This window comes from Saccoglossus kowalevskii, chromosome 4 (genome assembly GCF_978046115.1).
Source record: "Saccoglossus kowalevskii chromosome 4, keSacKowa6.1, whole genome shotgun sequence".
NCBI lineage: Eukaryota > Metazoa > Hemichordata > Enteropneusta > Harrimaniidae > Saccoglossus > Saccoglossus kowalevskii.
The window spans coordinates 27028280-27049186 of NC_140644.1; the positions used below are offsets into that span (position 1 = coordinate 27028280).

At 34.2% G+C, this 20907-nt stretch overlaps 1 protein-coding gene across 2 annotated transcripts; it reads right to left on the reverse strand.

Moving 5' to 3' along the window:
* Positions 1 to 1338: 1338 nt before the first annotated feature.
* Positions 1339 to 20885, reverse strand: LOC100367599 (E3 ubiquitin ligase Rnf121-like). 2 transcript variants are annotated; one of them, XM_085498589.1, is made up of 9 exons: positions 20817 to 20876; positions 20567 to 20596; positions 20171 to 20211; positions 14609 to 14750; positions 7190 to 7344; positions 6369 to 6597; positions 4765 to 4898; positions 3000 to 3101; positions 1339 to 1634 (listed from the first exon to the last, which is right to left on the reverse strand). In XM_085498589.1, the coding sequence occupies exons 1-9, from the start codon at positions 20868 to 20870 to the stop codon at positions 1514 to 1516; spliced, it is 1008 nt and encodes a 335-aa protein (XP_085354715.1). In that variant the 5' UTR covers positions 20871 to 20876; the 3' UTR covers positions 1339 to 1513. The 2 variants fall into 2 exon arrangements, with proteins under 2 accessions (XP_085354715.1, XP_002741513.1); XM_002741467.4 differs by lacking the exon at positions 20567 to 20596 and having other exon boundaries at positions 20817 to 20885.
* Between the last annotated feature and the right edge of the window lie 22 nt (positions 20886 to 20907).

Below are 20907 nucleotides of genomic sequence, written 5' to 3' on the forward strand. Positions count from 1 at the left end.
ATATCCAATTCTGTAGCCTAGACTCTATGCAGTTTTCCACTCACTCCACTTTTGCCTAGGTACGATGCTAGTAACATCTAATTCCGTAGCTTAGAATCTATGCAGTTTTCCACTCAGTCCATTTATGCCTAGGTACGATGCTAGTAATATCCAATTCTGTAGCCTAGAATCTATGCAGTTTTCCACTCACTTCACTTATGCCTAGGTACAATGCTAGTAATATCCAATTTTGTAGCCTAGAATCTATGCAGTTTTCCACTCACTTCACTTATGCCTAGGTACGATGCTAGTAACATTTAATTCTGTAGCCTAGAATCTGCAGTTTTCCACTTACGCCTAGGTACGATGCTAGTAATATCCAATTTTGTAGCCTAGAATCTATGCAGTTTTCCACTTACTCCACTTATGCCTAGGTACGATGCTAGTAATATCCAATTCTGTAGCCTAGAATCTATGCAGTTTCCACTCACTATGACTCACTTCACTAATACCTAGAACGATGCTAATAGTTGAAAAAAAATTGATCAACTGTTTGAGAAAGTTAACATGTGCAAAAAGAATTGCCAGGCCCTTTGATTACAGGAAATTTACTGCAATTGTCTTGCGAATTATTTAACGAACAAGACATGAATGTCACCGTCCCCGTTATTTAATTATAAAATACTCATGTTAAAATAATACATGGAACATCTGCAAACAATTGAATTAATATGTACTCTATGTGGGTACAACTCATCATGAAGTGATTTCCCTTAATCTGATAACTGAAAACATTCATTGACCCAAGTCCAAAATAGAGTACACAAGCGCAACCAAACTGTCTCATACATGCTCAAGAAACTGCATTCATAAATCTGAGTAAATCTTGATGTACCTTTAATAACATCTTGACAATCTAAGCTAATTATTTATTCTGAGCATGCTCAGTTGTTCTCTCAGTGGTGTTGGGAGAGGTAGTTTTGGGTGAAAATCATGAAAAAGGCCCACCCCAAAAAATTACGTGCATATTCGGCGGAGACTTGCTCATTAACCTGACAAGTTTCATCAATATGTGCTGCAGAAAATGTTAAGAGACGTCACAGACGGAAACTGGAAATAAGAATTATGTTAATAGTCTACTTTTCCGGCTGCGCCTGAAATGGGGACTAACAAACAGTGTTAACCAAGGGACCTCCCTCCCCAAACCTGCTTATTGCATCACTATCTGTAACGTTTGCAAAAATATGAATGGATAATGAGATAATACTGTACCAAGATGTTTGTGGAGCGAGGTATAGTGAAGGTAATCTCACACGAGTTGGTAGAGACCCCACCCCCAATCCAAATACAGAGACTATGTATGTCATATGCAGGTTTTAATGGTAATATAAAAAGTCACAGGGCAGTGACAACAAATATAACAATAGTATAGTTGAGTATATTTCTAATTTATTAGGTGATGTTGCTGATTAAATAAACTTATTACAAAAACAAAAGTAAACATTTAAATGAAAGTTGAATGTCTTCAAGTCTCCTATTCCAAACCTAGACCCATATTGATTCCTTGAACTAGCATGATAATAACAGGTTGCCAGGCAACCAGGTAACGCACCCAATCCAGAAGCTGTCCATAGAGAACATGTGGTCTTTCCCATCTGAGAAGAATGGTTAAAGAAAAATTGAAAGAGGTATTTTAACATAGGTGAAGACTAGTTGTCTAATAGCGAAGAAGACTGAAGCCAATTCAACACATGTTCATTGACTGAAATGCCAGATACAAGTGTTCTCACATATCCATGTGACTATTAGTGCAAGTAAAAATTGCTAGAACACGATTAAAAATCATTAGAACACCATTAAACATCATTAGAACACCATTAAACATCATTAGAACACCATTAAAAATCATTAGAACACCATTCAACATCATTAGAACACTATTAAACATCATTAGAACACCATTAAACATCATTAGAACACCATTAAAAATCATTAGACACCATTAAACATCATTAGAACACCATTAACCATTAGAACACCATTAAACATTAGAACACCATTAAACATCATTAGAACATTAAACATCATTAGAACACCATTAAAAATCATTAGAACATTAAACATCATTAGAACACCATTAAACATTAGAACACCATTAAAAATCATTAGAACATTAAACATCATTAGAACACCATTAAAAATCATTAGAACATTAAACATCATTAGAACACCATTAAAAATCATTAGAACATTAAACATCATTAGAACACCATTAAACATCATTAGAACATTAAACATCATTATAACACCATTAAACATCATTAGAACACCTTTAAACATCATTAGAACACCATTAAACATCATTAGAACACTATTAACAATCATTAGAACACTATTAACAATCATTAGAACACCATTAAAAATCATTAGAACACCATTAAAAATCATTAGAACATTAAACATCATTAGAACACCATTAAAAATCATTAGAACACCATTAAGCATCATTAGAACACCATTAAAAATCATTAGAACAATAAACATCATTAGAACAATAAACATCATTAGAACACAATTAAACACAATTACACACCATTAAAAACGCTTAAACACTACTAAAGACTCCATCATAAATAAGCTCCATTAAACACCACTGAAAACACCATAAAAACCATTAAATGTAATTAAAAAACAAAATTCAAGTTGAAAGTACATGCATGTTAGTATTTAACAAATATAGACATACAAATACTAAGTAAGCTGGTATTCATTGTATCATTCTGAATCTGTTGCACTCTGAAACACAATTCAAGAGCATTAACCAAAACAGACTCAATATTCTTGTATAGTGATATGAAATGTTATAGACTCCATTAGAATCCACAGATGAAATAATTAGATGGAAATCTGCAGCTAAAGAGAGATGATTCACCATCAATAACACGACTTGACAAAATTGGGTATTGCAAAATACAAATTGTTCAAATCAACAAATATCACAAGCTGCTAGAAAAGGATACGGATTACGGAACATTCTCTTGAGATCCACTTTCTCTTTACAGTAAGGACACGTCTGCTTCTTACCCACAATGCACCATCCACGTATACAGAATTCATGAAATCTGTGCAAGAAATATGTTAAGGTTCACATGGCATGAGAGAAAAAAATAAAAAAATGAATTTCAAAATCAAATATTATTCATATCAGAGATCATGTAATTAATTCTACAACTCCCATCATTTCTGAGTATTTGATTTTTTTGAATTCGCATTAATTGTGAGATACATGTATTAAACATTCAATTAATTCTCATAATATTTCTTTGCATGTCTGATTGTTTTAGCTTTCCAGTTAATTGTTTTGATTTAGAATTTTTTAAAAATTTGAATCCCAATGCAAGTGGTTACATCACTGTTAATGTAATTCAGAATGGCTAATCTGAAAATATTACCAGTAAAGCACACATATTCATACCATTAAATAGTAATTATCCAATAAAGCTTAATGAATGATTTCCCTGCAACTTTATAGATGTTATTTTTGTGTTCATTGGTATGCTATGTGAATATTTGAAACATAAATACACATGAATTGAAGGAAATTCAAATTCAAACGATTTGTTTTGGTTTCCCATTTAATTGTAACTCAACGTTTTGATGCAAAAAAATTTGACCTTGTTCACAATTTCAGTTATCTACAGTAATTTGGATCATAGGCAAATCAGAATGGCGCTGAATTTATATAAAGACAGTTGCTGTCATTCAAACACATCATCAGATTTCATTGAATTTTACAATGTGATTTTATTTTATGCTGCTGTTCCCAAACCTTAGATGAACACATATGATAAAAAAACTAAATTTTCGTAAAAACAAAAATAAGCAAGACCAACGTTCTAGTCACTGTTGTTGCTAAAGTATTAAACTCAACATACAATACTGGGTAAATAAAAAACAACATTGATGACTGATGTACTGTATGGTATAGATAACTTTTTGAATAATTGAGACTAAACGGAAACATTTGAATTTTTTTTTGTTAGTTTCTGGTTGTCTGCATTGTCTAAATCATCAATTTGTATTTTCACTTAAATGCAATAAATATGACTGAACTTGAAGTGTTGAAAATAATATTTTTAGCACAAGAATCGTGATATCAAACTCTCACAGACTGAAGTAAAACTGCTGATAATTTGACACACTAAAGATGAAATGTTGGTAATTTAAGTTTTTTTGAGAATGTTTGTTTTCTATATTACATCTTGATAAACACATTAGGGTATGATTTTTCATAAAATATAACCCCTGTTTTGTTAGTAAACATACCAGTATTCATTGTTGAAATACTTGAAAACAGATCTTAGATTTACCTGTACATAAAGTCTTGATAGTTAAACACTTTTATATTTACAGTCAAAACACTGAATTTATTTTATAATAAATCATATCCCTATGATTTGTCAAATCTAATATCAAACAAAATTATATAAAAATGCTAAAAAAAAGTTATTTGCATCTTTGTGTTTGGTGCTTTATACCATTATACTGGAAAATGACTAATTTTCACTGGGTTCAAATTTCGCTGATTTACCATTTCAGGCATATTCCGTTGGTTTTAAATTCACGGTATTATCATTTAGGTAATGTGTTCTATGCTAAATTTTACATATTCACTGGGTTTCAATTTAGCGAATTTAAGCGAAATAAGCAAAATTAAAACCCAGTGAATAATTAACCCCTTTACAGTACTCCGGCAGTAGACATATATAGATGAGTAAAGGATACACATGATGACAATTGAGTTTGTAGGCATTTTCTATGACTTCTTCATGTTCACTTGGTGTGTACACTGATTGTCCACATACAGCACATACATTGGGTTCTAGACTCCGTCCTGGAAGACCATTCTTTGTATAATACTAAACACAAAACACAAATATCATAACTGTAACACTTAAAAGGTATTTCCAATTCCAATAACAGCAGTACATACGCCTGTTATTGGAAATACCAACAGTTTACACAATTTGATTTATCTGATCCGATTAATCTGTTCAAATAAATTGGATACTACAAAATCTGACATCAAATAAGATTTTTAAAAAATCTGTGAACTTTCTGGTGTCAGAATATTCAATCAGAATATTAAATCGCAGAATCTGACGTCTGATGATATTTCTTGAAATTTGATCATGTATACATCTAATTTTCTCATCAAATAAAATGTTTGGCGAGATTAATCTGATCAGATAAAATGCATTATGTAAACTAGTTTTATAAACAGAATCCATGGCAAGTAAAGCCTGGAAAAACTAACTGTGGAATACTTTATTTTCACTGGAATTAATTTTCGCTGAAAAGGGCTTTTGGGCGTTTTGTATGGAATATTGTTTTCACTGATTTTTAATGAGTTTAATGTGAATATAGAAAAAAAAAGTATATTCGCTGGATTTTATTTTCATGGAATCGACCCTTCAGCGAAAATAGCAGAAATAAATTCCAAGCGAAAATAAAGTATTGTACAGTAATATGCTATTCCTAAATCTATGCCTGTTACCATCAATATGTTACTCTGGGTATGACTGTTTATCTTGGCTTGTTTATGTTCAAAACTTGAATATTATATTTTTGGTTTTACTATTCACTTCCCTTGTCACGAAACATTAGACAAATATTTGATAACTAATTTGAAGACGTCTAAACATAATTTTGGCAACAATTGAATCCAATACATGCACTCTATTGTTTCATGAAACACTAAAATACATACAATGCTATATGTGTATTATATTAACAAATAATACAGCATTCAAGAAATATTTGTGACCTACAAGAATTAGATAACTGGGTTGCATGCAGAATCATTTGAGTAAATTATCAACTATTCTCCCCCACACATTGACTTTTTCACCACCAGACATTCTCGCCCAATATTTTCTGCACTGTTTTCTTATATTCTTCAATATTTCTGGAAATGAACACTAATTTTGGACAAAATTTGAGTCAGTTTTCACTCAAGGAAGGTGCATACTATAAATAGGATGATTTTGTGAAGTTGAGAAGAAAAAAGGTTAAGGTAGAACCAAGTGAAAAGCAAGGTAAAAATTGATATAATTTACACATTCTCTAAAACAGTTTTTTTTAATAGTTGGTATAGTCAAAAAACAAAACAGGTAATCCACAATCACATATATCTACCCTTTGAAATGATGTATAGGTTGTTGTTGTAGCAATCTTAATAATTTTTTAGGAATGTCTGAATCAAAAATCAATTTTTAACAGTTTTTTAACTCATTAGTCATACACAAAACTCATTGATTGTATAAATGACAGCACAAAGCTAGAAAGTGGTAATACATGTAATATAAAAAGAAATATTTCAACCGTACCCCAATGTGTGCTGCCATAGTTTCAGAGCAGATCTCAGCAAAGTCTCTACCAAGTACACCATAATACACACCATAAAACAAAACCAATACACCAAAATCCATGGATTTATCAGGTCTGATAGCGAATACTAAGTTGAATCCAAATAATGTGAACATGATTACCAGATATCCAAATATACCTAAACCATAGCTAAGTTTATATAGTATAAGAAAATATTTGTACACAAGTCTGAAAGAAAAAAAAAGTAGAAAGTAATTAACTGGATTACAGATTAACATTATAATCTATCACATGGGTGAGTTTGCATTATTATATTATCAAATGTTCGTCAGTGGTTTCCTAAGGCAGTGACTGTTGGCTAAACAGGCTTCCCCTCATGTCCATAATGACTTAACTGTCTACTTTTTTAAATACTGTGTAACTCAGTCTTGTAATCTTGGCTAGAGGAATATGCACTTTTCCCTAATCAAGAGTTTTCTACATAAATGTAGTTGAGGATACCTAGTGCGTCAATATGCTTTGATCCACATAGTGTTTTCCAATCTAAATATGTTTCACACAGTGTTTGACATAAAAAGACAAATAGCTTTTAATGCCAGTATATTTTATCTAAAGCACAAAAAGTTATGATATTTAACAAATTCGCAGTGATACATTTATTTGCATCACAACCTAAAACATGTGGAAATAATCACTAAAAATTTGCATAACTTTTGTTAGTATCAGCGGAATAGCATTGGAATTAAGGTGCTATTAGTACAACATGTGCGACATACAGCGCAATCACATTCCTAAAAATGTTATCAAGAAAACAACTTACCTGGGTGTAGTCCCAGGAAGTGGTTTTCTTGTAGCTCTATATACAATATAAGATGTAATAATAGAAAAAATAACCCATGTAAAAAGAAATCGATGCCACTCTAATCTAATGCAAAAAATAATGGGTATTATCCACATTCCAAATAATGTGACCATCTAAAATAAATACAGAAAATACATTAATTATTAACATATTCATAGAGACTGTCAATAGTTATACTTTATGAGGTTATTACCTGTTCATTATGAGGTTATTACCTGTACATTATGAAGTTATCACCTGTACATTATGAGATTATCACCTGTTCATTATGAGATTATCACCTGTTCATTATGAGATTATCACCTGTTCATTATGAGATTATCACCTGTTCATTATGAGGTTATCACCTGTACATTATGAGATTATCACCTGTTCATTATGAGGTTATTACCTGTACATTATGAGGTTATTACCTGTACATTATGAGGTTATCACCTGTACATTATGAGGTTATCACCTGTACATTATGAGATTATCACCCGTACATTATGAGGTTATCACCTGTACATTATGAGGTTATCAAGTGTACATTATGAGGTTATCACCTGTTCATTATGAGGTTATTACCTGTACATTATGAGGTTATCACCTGTACAGTATGAGGTTATCACCTGTACATTATGAGGTTATCACCTGTACATTATGAGGTTATCACCTGAACATTATGAAGTTATCACCTGTACATTATGAGGTTATCACCTGAACATTATGAAGTTATCACCTGTACATTATGAGGTTATCACCTGAACATTATGAGGTTATCACCTGAACATTATGAGGTTATCACAAGAACATTATGAAGTTATCACCTGTACATTATGAGGTTATCACCTGTACATTATGAGGTTATCACCTGTACATTGAAGTTATCACCTGTACATTATGAGGTTATCACCTGTACATTATGAGGTTATCACCTGAACATTATGAGGTTATCACCTGTACATTATGAGGTTATCACCTGTACATTATGAGGTTATCACCTGTACATTATGAGGTTATCACCTGTACATTATGAGGTTATCACCTGTACATTGAGGTTATCACCTGTACATTATGAGGTTATCACCTGTACATTGTGAGGTTATCACCTGAACATTATGAAGTTATCACCTGTACATTATGAAGTTATCACCTGTACATTATGAGGTTATCACCTGTACATTATGAAGTTATCACCTGTACATTATGAGGTTATCACCTGTACATTATGAGGTTATCACCTGTACATTATGAGGTTATCACCTGTACATTATGAGGTTATTACCTGTACATTATGAGGTTATCACCTGTACATTATGAAGTTATCACCTGTACATTATGAGGTTATCACCTGAACATTATGAAGTTATCACCTGTACATTATGAGGTTATCACCTGAACATTATGAGGTTATCACCTGAACATTATGAGGTTATCACCTGAACATTATGAAGTTATCACCTGTACATTATGAGGTTATCACCTGTAAATTATGAGGTTATCACCTGTAAATTATGAGGTTATCACCTGTACATTGAAGTTATCACCTGTACATTATGAGGTTATCACCTGTACATTATGAGGTTATCACCTGAACATTATGAAGTTATCACCTGTACATTATGAGGTTATCACCTGTACATTATGAAGTTATCACCTGTACATTATGAGGTTATCACCTGTACATTATGAGGTTATCACCTGTACATTATGAGGTTATCACCTGTACATTATGAAGTTATCACCTGTACATTATGAGCTTATCACCTGTACATTATGAGCTTATCACCTGTACATTATGAGGTTATCACCTGAACATTATGAAGTTATCACCTGTACATTATGAGGTTATCACCTGTACATTATGAGGTTATCACCTGAACATTATGAAGTTATCACCTGTACATTATGAGGTTATCACCTGTACATTACGAGGTTATCACCTGTACATTATGAAGTTATCACCTGTACATTATGAGGTTATCACCTGTACATTATGAGGTTATCACCTGTACATTATGAGGTTATCACCTGTACATTGAAGTTATCACCTGTACATTGTGAGGTTATCACCTGTACATTACGAGGTTATCACCTGAACATTATGAAGTTATCACCTGTACATTATGAGGTTATCACCTGTACATTATGAAGTTATCACCTGTACATTATGAAGTTATCACCTGTACATTATGAGGTTATCACCTGTACATTATGAGGTTATCACCTGTACATTATGAGGTTATCACCTGAACATTATGAAGTTATCACCTGTACATTATGAGGTTATCACCTGAACATTATGAAGTTATCACCTGTACATTATGAGGTTATCACCTGAACATTATGAAGTTATCACCTGTACATTATGAGGTTATCACCTGTACATTATGAGGTTATCACCTGAACATTATGAAGTTATCACCTGTACATTATGAGGTTATCACCTGTACATTATGAAGTTATCACCTGTACATTATGAAGTTATCACCTGTACATTATGAGGTTATCACCTGTACATTATGAGGTTATCACCTGTACATTATGAGGTTATCACCTGAACATTATGAAGTTATCACCTGTACATTATGAGGTTATCACCTGAACATTATGAGGTTATCACCTGTACATTATGAGGTTATCACCTGTACATTATGAAGTTATCACCTGTACATTGAAGTTATCACCTGTACATTATGAGGTTATCACCTGTACATTATGAGGTTATCATCTGAACATTATGAAGTTATCACCTGTACATTATGAAGTTATCACCTGTACATTATGAGGTTATCACCTGTACATTATGAGGTTATCACCTGTACATTCTTATGCTAATTTATGCAATTAAATGACTATGGTTTTTGATAATCACCAGAAATGTCACTCTACAATATTTTTTTTTAAATAAACTTTTCAGTTGGCATTAATTATGAATTACTATTATTCACAACTGAGAATGCTGCACCACTTTGACAACAATCACTTGTTTTATCAATTTTAATACAAACATCAACCATTATATTTATTTAGTTACGAAAGCCTGTGTAGTAAGGGAAGTAAAACACTTATTACTTATGAAAGTTAATATAGTAGAACATTTCTATTTCAAACGAAAACATAAAATGTTGAATTTACTCGAAGTCTTCCATACATGTACATAGTATATTACCGGTAATTTACTCTGTTATATGTTTTATTGACCAATGTTTGCAGTGGAATGCAATTGGTTATCAAGGTTAATAGTGCACAATATCATATGAATATTCAAACAAAGTGGGGAAGTGAAATTGACTCAAGCTGGAGCAGTGGCGGATCTAAAGAGGGGCCAGGAGGGCCATACCCCCCCCCCCAAACACATGAAAATGCATGTGGATTACACATAGCTTCTCTGTGATTTACGCTTCGTAAATTTTAAGCAAAGCTTTGACCTCCCCAATACATTTTGCTGGATCCTATGAGGTGAGAATACCGCCAAAATTAGATTGGTGTCATTATTTGAACATTGTTTAGTTGTTTGGTCTTTATTTGGAAACTTGTTTGGTTATTATTTGGTCATTATTCGGTTATTTGGTCTTTATTTAAACTTTATTTTGCGCTTATTCCATTATTGTGTTATTACTGCAGCATCGTATTGCTATTGTTTCATTATTTCAATTATTTTTTGATTATTTCATTATTGTGTAATTGCTACAATATTATTTTGTCATTGTTTCATTATGTTACAATTGTGTCATTATTTAGACATTATCTTGACATTCAATTGTCATAAGATTCGGTTATTTTCACGTCCAAATGTCTTGACATTTGGTTCGCTTGACTTGCGATTACCTCAACATTCGGTTTGCTTGACTTGCCATTACCTCAACATTCGATTACCTGACCTACATTAGCTGACCCCGCTATACATGTAGTATTCAATCCATAGTCCTGGGCCGCCTTCGATAAAACATTGCTCAAGATGGCAATGCGGCCTTTGTAAAAGTTAGCGAGAATTTCTAAATAATGGTCGTTTCACCAACACCCAGGGAAATGACTGAGGTTGTCAGAGCCTGTCGTGACGCAATATCAAATACCACAAACTTGGTTAGAGAATATTACTCCAAATGTGATGACTGAAGTGAGGAGGAATTATTACACAGTTGATCGTGACACGGCTGACACGGTCAATAACCGGCCTTTCAGCGGACTTGGTAGTGCCATCACGGTTCTTTTTTTTTAGTAAAAGTTGAACCATGTATCATTCTGATTCTCATTCCCCGGCCTCTCTTATCTCAGGTACTTATTGACAGACATATTCCTGTTATGGGTGTGATTTTTTATGTTCACTTCATTATTGTCAAGATGCCAATATATTTGTACGGCTGATTTGTAGCGCGCCATTCATTTCATGGCGCTACGAAATCGAATGTCTTCGTTTGTAACAACTGCATTGACAATGAATTTGTGGGTTTCATTGCCAATATCAATCACGTCAGTGTCACGAGAGTTTTTCGCTAGCCATGCCTTGCATCTGCAGTAATCATAATTATGCTGTCTTCGAGGTGTTCGTAAATGTCGACTTCCTCTCGAAAAGCAGTTTCACAGTTTCAATTTTGTTTTGATTTGATTGCTGTGAATGTCTCCTCCATCAAATTCCCCATATATTACTGGCCAAAATAGCCTATTCCGACGGTTGACAAAACCCAATTCTGTTATTGACTAGAAATATGCTATTTAGTGGATGGGGAGCAGAATTCCATCGAAATGCATGCCCCCGGTTGCAACGGGTTTTCATAAGTTGCTCCATGGACTAAATAAACTGGGTTGCAGTTGTAACTGTGAAATTTCGCTTGCTGCACAAGGTTCTCGATAGATGAAACTGCAGTTAAAAACATTTGCTGCTCAGTATCACCACACAATGTATTTACGTAATTTCCAGAAATATCAGTATGTGTGGGCGGGATTCATTCGTTTTATCGATCTTTATATATAACCTTTGACGGTTTATAGAATAAAGTATGTTTGTGTTTATTCATATCACATTTATTGACAGTATACTTCTTAGAATCATCATTTCATAACCATATGTTTTCTACATATTTCATTTTATGCACGTAATCCTATAGGAAACTACTCGTAAGCACACCGATCATTAATTTAGCCAATATTTGTTCGAACATCGGAGTAAACACCGTATTTCTATTGGGTCAATGAAAACGCCTCCGCCCTAAAAGTTGTTACTCGACGAGATCTATGGCAACGCTGTATGTTTTTTGGCACTCGTTATTTTCACATCTGTAATTCAGAGGGGGCGGCACGAAATTTTGCATCGAGGGCGAGATCTGCTTACAACCTCTAAGGGGTCCGGCCCGAGGGCATGCAAAAATTTGAAATCTGGACCCTCTAAAACGCTATTTCCTGCATTTTGAGGGGAAAATTTGGTTTTGGAGAGGTGACGCCCCCAACATTTTCTTTGTGGGGCTGTCGCTGCCGCTGCCACTGTGTATGTATGCTATTGAAGAATAAATCGAGGTTGAGTTGTAATTTTCACGACGTGTCCGTTTCCCCACACACACACACACACACATACGCGGGTCATAGATTGGAGTAAATTCATATCGTTTTCTAACAAAACTAAACGGTCCTTTTCAGGGCCACCATATCTTCCCAAAATACCGTACCAAAAATTACATAATTTTATTATATTCACACAGAAGTAATAAACAGTCACACATACTCGCCACGACTGACAAATTACTCTTTGTGTGGAGTATAAACAAGGAAAAATTAATTCTGCATATTTTTTCAGTGTCACTAAATCTTTTGAATGAAATAAAAAAACACTGATGCACGCATATCAATGTTACTATAGTAGTCTCAGATGTTATGACTTAGGGTTAGGAGTACTTTATGGACAACTTGAACTACTAGTATCTTATTTCGGGCTCAAAAAGACTAATTGATATAGAGTAAAATACTTTATTTTAGCTGGAATTCATTTTCGCTGTTATTTCCCCCCAATGCGTTTTTTCATTATACCCTGCCCTAAAGGCTGTTTTTGCCCACCCTGCGATATTTTTTTATGTAAGTACCCTACAGTCAAGGTGGAATGTACATATCACTACTTTATGACAATAACTAACGAAACATTGCAATGATACAGAAATGTCCTTGCTTGCTCCTCTCTACACAGTAGGGGTTAGCTTTAACCAATCTCTCGTATAGCTGTGTAAACGTCACATCTCCCTGGCCGACGTCAATTGCGTACCAGTCTACAACAATCCCTCAGTTTTTCCTCTGAACTTTTATGCTCACGTATTCCCGGCAATGCAATACGCATGTGCAGAAGATCATTTACGGCAAAATTGGCACGTTTTTCGATAGTCCAAAAAGAGTTTTACGACGAGCCGCTTTGTGACAATGTGAGTCGGCAAGTTTCGGACAGAAAACCGATCTGTGGAGACTTGTCGTCGGAGATTTTTTTTTTTTTTGAGAACAGGCGAACACTAATGCGCACGTGGATGTCATCCATAAAATTAAGTCAGTGTGGCCTAATCACAAGTCAAGAGAACCGATTGTTAAGGTAATCGCAAGTCAAGCGAACCGAATGTCAAGACATTTGGACGTGAAAATAACCAAATCTTATGACAATTGAATGTCAAGATAATGTCTAAATAACGAAATAATGAAATAATAATGAAACAATGACAAAATAATATTGTAGCAATTACACAATAATGATAATAATTAAGAAATAAAGTTGAAATAATGAAACAATAGCAATACGATGCTGCAGCAATAACACAATAATGGAATATGCGCAAAATAAAGTTTAAATAAAGACCAAATAACCGAATAATGACCAAATAATAACCAAACTAGTTTCCAAATAAAGACCAAACAACTGAACAATGTCCAAATAATGACACCAATCTAATTTTGGCGGTATTCTCACCCCATAGGATCCGCCACTGAGCTGGAGTCTTGTGTGGGTGATAGCACCGTAACGAATAGTCTAAGGTAGTTTTAGGCGATGATGTGTAAAAGCAATGCAGCCGAAGCACCGTATGCAAATTTAGTTTTCCAAAATTGATCAGTGTGTGTTTTTTTTGTATTTTTATTTTAATACCAGTGAATACAACTATTATTTAGATTTTTCAGTACAATCTTTTTCTAAATTACACAGTTTTCTAACATGCATAATATCCAGAAACATTAATATTTTCCTTTTTGGCCCAAGAAATGCATTTTACATACAAATGCATTGCAAGAGAATCATATCGTAAATGTGACAACTTGTGGATTTTAAGGATGATCAAGATGATTGTACAAGTCACAAGACCTTAGAAATGAATGTAAACAATTTTCATGTCAAAATAATATCTTTCTTTATTATACGGTAAAAATACTCACAGTATAAGACTTGAAATGTCTCTGTTTCCATTGCACAAGTAAAATCTGAGCCACTAAGAGAGTAGCAATAAGGATAAGCACCATCTCGGCATGCATTGCCTCATGGCCTTTGTGTTTTGCGTGTAGTTTCTCATGTTCAAGTCTGTAAAAAAATTCAAATTACATCAGTTGAACATTGAGCATTAGAATTAGCAATACAACAACAAAACAATTTGAGAAAATTGTTCACACCAGACATTGCTTTGTGATTTCTATTTTTGTGGCACGTTTTTTTACTCTCTTGAGACAAGTTGTCTTACAAAAATGTAAGAAAATGCAATTGAACAAGCACTTTGCAATGCACAGTCCCTGTTGAGTACTTACTGGTAATGTTAAAGATGACTATAAACACATAAAATTATGTTCTTTGTTATAAAGTGAGTAATAAAAGTAGGTTTGGTGTGTGAATACTGTAAAATACTTTATTTTAGCTGGAATTAATTTTCGCTGAAAAGACATTTTAGGCGTTACGTATGGAACTTATTTTCACCAAATTTTGATGAGTTGAATGTAAAATATGGGGAAAAAGATATATTCGCTGGATTTTATTTTCACTGAAACATTCCTTCAGCGAAAATAGTGAAAATTAATTCCAAGTAAAAATAAAGTATTCTACAGTATAACAACAGAGAAAACCTGTATCTCACGGTATTTTCACTATATTGAGATACACATGTTGTCCATGTGACAATGAATAATATCACGTTTATAACAAGAAAACAAATGTCAACAGAATAGAACAAATTATTAGTATAAAGGTTTCTATTCATAATCACTGTGACCCATAAAATGACCAAAGCACATACTTTATTTGTGTTTGATCTCAAACTAGACATTTTCAAGGACAATTTAGTTTCTAATCTTTGGCATAGTTTTTACAAATGCCATTTTACAGTTTCATAAATTACACATATGCAAAAAGCCTATTATGTTGCAGTACTTGAGTGAGCCGACAGATGGATCAATTCAGCTCTCTTGAGTAGACTTCCAAAATCACCTGACCTGCAATATTACCTCTAGTAATAGTTACCGTACCTCTTCCACCAAATTTGACAAAAATCATATGCCTAAGGTTTGAGACTTGTCAAAATACCTGTGACTGAAACAGTCAGCAGTCAGCCATATTTAATCAGATGACAACATTATTGTATGTGTGCTATGATGACCAATCTAGAAATAAAGTTTGTGAGTGAATTGGTCAAAGCATGTACCAGATGTACATGTTATTCTGGAAGAGAATTTGTCAACAGCAAAATGTCAGTTGGTCATCTGGATTAGAAATCTAGCCATAATGGTAAATCCTTTCACAAAGTTTGAAGTAAATAACACATGCCAAAATTAATTCTGGCCAAAATACCAAATTATGTTTTTTTTTTATTAATACTTTTGTACTTTTTTTGGTACTATATCATACTTTCTTTCTAAAGACATTTCTGCCCCACAAATTTATATTCTGATGAGAAAACTGAATACATTTTAAAATTCTGTTTGTGAACTGGAAATTAATCCTCCAGTACAATTTAATAGTTATTAAATTAATAAATTTGGCAGATCATGGAAAACAGTCAAGATAAGAGACTACTGATCCAGATGTGTCCTGGAAACTGGTCAAAATAAGAGACTACTGATCCAGGTGTGTCCTGGAAACTGGTCAAAATAAGAGACTACTGATCCAGATGTGTCCTGGAAACTGGTCAAAATAAGAGACTACTGATCCAGATGTGTCCTGGAAACTGGTCAAAATAAGAGACTACTGATCCAGATGTGTCCTGGAAACTGGTCAAAACAAGAGACTACTGATCCAGATGTGTCCTGGAAACTGGTCAAAATAAGAGACTACTGATCCAGATGTGTCCTGGAAACTGGTCAAAATAAGAGACTACTGATAAAGATGTGTCCTGGAAACTGGTCAAAATAAGAGACTACTGATCCAGATGTGTCCTGGAAACTAGTCAAAATAAGAGACTACTGATCCAGATGTGTCCTGGAAACTGGTCAAAATAAGAGACTACTGATCCAGATGTGTCCTGGAAACTGGTCAAAATAAGAGACTACTGATCCAGATGTGTCCTGGAAACTGGTCAAAATAAGAGACTACCGGTACTGATCCAGATGTGTCCTGGAAACACCCAAGATTCTAGATGTGTCTTTTGCTTTACCTTAGAATATAAAATTTCATTTGTTCCATTTTTGTGACATCTTCTTGAGACCTAGAAACGCATCTCAACATCTCCTTAAATTAATTAAATCTTATACACAATTAAAACTAAAACTGTTGTCATGTTCACAGCAACGTAATCCAACAATTTACATTCATGTGTAAGTCAAGGCACTACTTATTTGTGTTCTTACTTACTAATAAACATACTAATTTAAATTATGAGTGTTAAAATTTGTCATTCTTATATATGCGTCTATGGCAGATGTATTATCAATAGGCATGGAAGTAATTATTTGAGATAATAAACAACACACATATATGCATATTAAACATTGACTGAGAAGTGTGTTTGTGCAGTGTGTTACAGTCTCTGGGGAAACACAAGTTTCTAGACAGAAAAACCATGAGTTTTCTGGAATTCGGGTTAGAACCCTATGCATTCAAGTCTGAATACCAAAGACTCCTGTTTTGAGGTCATCTAATTTAGAGAAAAGTGAAATGCCTTAATTTGGTTCACAGCATCACGAAAAAAATCTCAAGATGACAAAAAAAAAATTAACTTTTTTGATTTTGTTGGTAACATAAAGTATATTCTAAAAGAAGTTTGAAATAAAAACAAACATGAATGCATTGCTAAGTACTAGCAAATGATCACGGTAGCACAATCTGGTCATGCTAGTTACCCAAGTGAACAACTTACTGTTTTCAAAGTGTTGCAATTGTTGATTATTACTCAGTAGTGATTATAATAACATACATTGTAAGCAAATGATTTCAGTCACATGTGAACACCCAATGCGATATGATATCCGCCAAGTTTTTGCATATACAAGATGAAACTGTGTTTTCTGACCTGGTAAGTCAAGTTGCTAATTAACCTATCGAAATGCTGGATTGTGCCAATGTGTTCAAATTATAATAGTTCTTTTAAATATGTTCATGACAGTTCAGCGACTTCATGGCAAACGCAACACGAAAAAGATTTACCGATGTTGTAGTCTGATCTTTTGGCCTTAATTTTGATGGGTAAACAGCAAGTTCTTTTCTTAAATCAAAAAATTGTTATTGAAAGTTAAACTGAGCATTGAAGAATATTTTTTTATATTTTTTTACTGTGATAACAGCTCTTTGTCAAAACGAAGTTTACCCCATCTCACCAGCCACAATAAACCATACTCTTGAATAGGCATCAATGACTGTGAGAAAAACCTAAATTAGAATTAAATAGCTGTGCGAGGGCGATGGCGATAAATGTAGCCTTTGGTAGGCATGTATTAAAACCCTTAGAATTCGACACACACACAATTTTCAACAACAAATACATTTTAATTAAAGATACACTAGCTGTAACGACCTAGTTTTTTGTATTGCAAACGTGTTCTACATGAATAGCAATTATTTCCGTTCTATTAGCTGAAACTAGTTCAATTATTTGGTACCAGGCCCTTCTGTATGCTTTATAAGCTCGCTAAAAGCACTGAATCAGCATCATCAAGTGTTTAGTGTACGTACCCTAAGCTCCGTTTGTTAAACCATCATACGTCATTACTGATTGTTTGCGCGTGCGCAATTCCGAGTACTTCGTTGTGTCGTCACCGGAAGCGCTGTCCCAGCCGACAGGGGGGATTGGCACGAGAGGGCGCCGTCCGGATCTGAATGGAACGTTTTGACGTCAGTCGTCCGTAGCCCATCGTCAAAGCAACAACGTCCCATTTACAAACAGATGAAATAATTTCAGCAATTTCTTTACAGAAAAATTCTCTACAAAACTTAGAAACATTTCATAGACAAATACAGGCTCCAAAATTATGTCTATTGCAAAACAATTCAAGCGACAATCAGTTTGACGCCACAATTTCTTGCTGGAGCCTGAGTTCTACGCGTGATTTTATTGCGTTCAAAACTGTTCTATTTCAAACTGCGCATGCACACACACTGTGGTTTCTCGAAATGCATACTAAATAGGTAACTTGTCACTGATAATAGTCACCGAAAACATTTTGAGCAATTTTGAGCAATAGTACTAGAGTGAAATTTAAACATGCCTCTGCATTCTCCATGAATATCACAACTTGCTATGATCAGGGTAAAGAGAAAACCTGTGCTGACTTTCAACAGTTAGCTGGAGTCCGATCAAAAACGTGTCTCAAAAAAAACTTTTACATCATTTTTCCGATTATTTTTTCAGCTCATAACGATAGAATCAGTCAATTTAGAACTAACATGTATGCTATAGGAAAGCATTTTGGCACAATTTTACTGAAAAGACGAGTTTTTCATTGCTCATGAATATTAATTTATGCAAATGAGACGATTATTTCAACCAATCGTGTCATGCAACTCCCCCTCCCCCCTGACGACTCTATTCCACCAGTCATTACTCCGCGCTCGCAATAAAATCACGCGTAGAACTCCATCCGAACCAGCGTAAACTTATTGCAATTTGCGCGATTTGGGCCCAGTTTGTTCTTACAAGCTTTCTAAGTTTCATTTATCATTATTTAGTAAACAGGTCTCTGAAACGATTTAATATATCCGTAAAATACGTGGCAATCGACAATTGACTTCGAAACGTTCGAAATTTCGAACAAACTCCCGGCACACCTAGCGCGATATGCGTCAGATCGGTGTAGAAGACGCCGAACTGCAGCGTCAATGATTGTTGGAGTTCTTCATCTCGTGATCAGTCAGACGACCTAGAAATATGGCGTTGAGTTCGTTCGCGAGCATTTTCCACGCATTCGTATCCGCACAGAGATCGATGTAAATTTTATTATAACAGAAGATAAGCAATTTCAAAGATAAATGCAACAAGTTTTCAACCGAAAATAGTTATTTAGAACGCCGTTAGAGACGTTTTCATTACAGCTACTGGGCCTTTAACAGCACATACGCATAATATTAGGCAACTATAAAAAATCACAACATTGACCTTCCTATTAAGTAAGGATTTATCAATTCATTCTGAATAATTGTTTATTACTCAACCCATTATTTATCACCATGGTTACAGGGCATACTCATGATTTGTAATCATGGATACTAATTAATGCACAAGACTTACAATGATGAATGATTTTATTGTTTCCATGAGCTTAACATCTTAAAAAAATAACCAAAAACAATGTCTTGTGATTGATCATGTGATGATGATGGTTACTACCCCCCTCCCCCATTTTACACACCCCTGCAGGTAACAATCTATAGAGGAACTGGGCTATACATTAGAATAATTCCCTCTAAACAAAAAAGCTATATTGAAATCAACCAGTCACTCTGTTTCTCTAGTACAAATTAAATTTTAGTACGAGAGATTATAGGATAGCATATGTCAGTAATAATATTTGATATCTAAAACGTACCTCCACCTTTCTTTGTCAGTCAACTTAGATAAATCTATTGTCTGAAAATAAAAAGGAAAATGGAGCAATTGAGAGTTATCAATTGATTGACACAAATGCACAATGACGGCTGTCTAGCCACAGTTTTTGGATTGCTATCAAGCGACACCGTTATCCAATTTATTGCGAATGACCCAACACCGGAAAGACAAAAAAAAAAACAAAAAAAAAAAAAAACATTAATTGCACTAAGAGCCGAGCCGTTGAATGACGTGGCGTAGTAGGCTATGAAGACAACTTACTGGTCAATCGACCGATCGACCGAGGGTTATTACTAGTGGCAAGTGAAGACGGGCGTACACAGAGTAAGCGGGTGACAATGAGCATTACAAAACATTCGATCATACATGTGAGTACCTGGTGAACAGCTGGACCAAATCGTGAACGCTTTAAACAAGAGAAAGAAAGAGACGAATTCAATGTATCGTAACCGTGGAAATACAACTAACACTGTACCCGCAATAATATTAAATGTAGGTTGACATTGGTTACGACCAATCGCCGTAAATTGGGTCAGTGTACACCCGTTGTTTCATTGAAAGCACGTATTGCTATCTACGAAACTAATTTAATATTTAACACGAACAACAACCTTAGTGCGACTTACCGGCTTCGGTTCAGCGGCAATGTGTTCCTCCAAATGAGGCCTTATGTCGACCATTTTGAATCACTGACATCAGAAGAAAGGTATCCCTAAC